Source organism: Lepidothrix coronata, unplaced genomic scaffold, assembly GCF_001604755.1.
Source record: "Lepidothrix coronata isolate B3197 unplaced genomic scaffold, Lepidothrix_coronata-1.0 Scaffold357, whole genome shotgun sequence".
Taxonomy (NCBI): domain Eukaryota; kingdom Metazoa; phylum Chordata; class Aves; order Passeriformes; family Pipridae; genus Lepidothrix; species Lepidothrix coronata.
The window spans coordinates 74369-75390 of NW_016690537.1; the positions used below are offsets into that span (position 1 = coordinate 74369).

Genomic DNA, 1022 nt, shown 5'->3' on the forward strand with positions numbered 1-1022 from the left:
AGTGGGGTGTGAATGCACCCAGTGTCACCCGGGTGTGCAGGAGTGGGGTGGACACGCACCCAGTGTCACCCGGGTGTGCAGGAGTGGGGTGGACACGCACCCAGTGTCACCCCACACGCACCCACAACACAGACACGGCGGGCGGGGGGGCGGCCCAAGGCACAGACGGGACCCCCAGCCACGGGAGAACGTGTCCCCCAAACGCAGCCGCGGCACCGGAGCACCCGCACGGCCACAGGGACATCCCCCCAGCACCCCGGGAGCGCCTCGGGGCTCAGCGGGGACCCCCGCGCCGGTGGCCGGTCCCCGCCCGGGGGGAGGCACCGGCGCGTCCCCAGGCACCGGGCCGGGCCCCCTGCGCTCCGCGGGGGGTGTCCCCCGGTCGGCGCCCTCCGTTACCTTCTTGACGGTGCGCGGCGCCTCGGTGACGGTGCCGTCGGGGCTCACGAGCGCCTCGGCCGCGGCGCCGCCGCTGTCGCCGCCGCCGTCGCGGTGCCGGTGCTGGGGGTGGTGCGGGTCGCTCCTCTTCATGGCCGAAGCCTGCGGCGCCTTGGCGGCGGCCGAGGACAGCCCCGCGGCCGCGGACAGCCCGGGGCAGCCGCTGCCCGGAGGCCGCTCGGCGGAGGGGGCCGGGGCCGCGTCCCGCTCGGCGCCCGGCACGGGGCAGGCGGCAGCGGCCACGCCGTGCCCCGCGCCGGGAGCGCCCACGGGCTCGCACGGCGGCCCCGCCGCCTTGTCCATGGGGCCGCCGAGCTCCTTCAGCTCCACGGCGGGCGCGGCCACCGCCACCTGCACCGACATCGCCGCCGCTGTTGCTGCCGCCGCCTCCTCCGGCTCCCCAAGGGCCGCCGGCTCCGCTCCGCCCCGGCCCGGCCCGGCCCACCCCGCCGCCCTCGGGGCCGCGCTGCACCACGGGAACTGCAGTCCCGCCGCCCGCGCCCCGCCCCGCCGCGACTACAGCTCCCGGCAGCCCCCGCGGCGCAGCTGCGGACACGCCTTCTCGGGGCGCCGCGCGGGGCGCG

At 79.8% G+C, this 1022-nt stretch overlaps 1 protein-coding gene across 1 annotated transcript in view; it reads right to left on the minus strand.

Annotated features, from left to right (window-relative positions):
- The window catches only part of LOC108509369 (adenosylhomocysteinase 3-like), a 74660-nt gene extending 73919 nt beyond the window's left edge, over positions 1-741 (minus strand). The window contains exon 1 of the mRNA XM_017838770.1: positions 400-741. Coding sequence (XP_017694259.1) covers positions 400-741 — 342 coding nt within the window. The remainder of the gene's footprint in view (positions 1-399) is intronic.
- Between the last annotated feature and the right edge of the window lie 281 nt (positions 742-1022).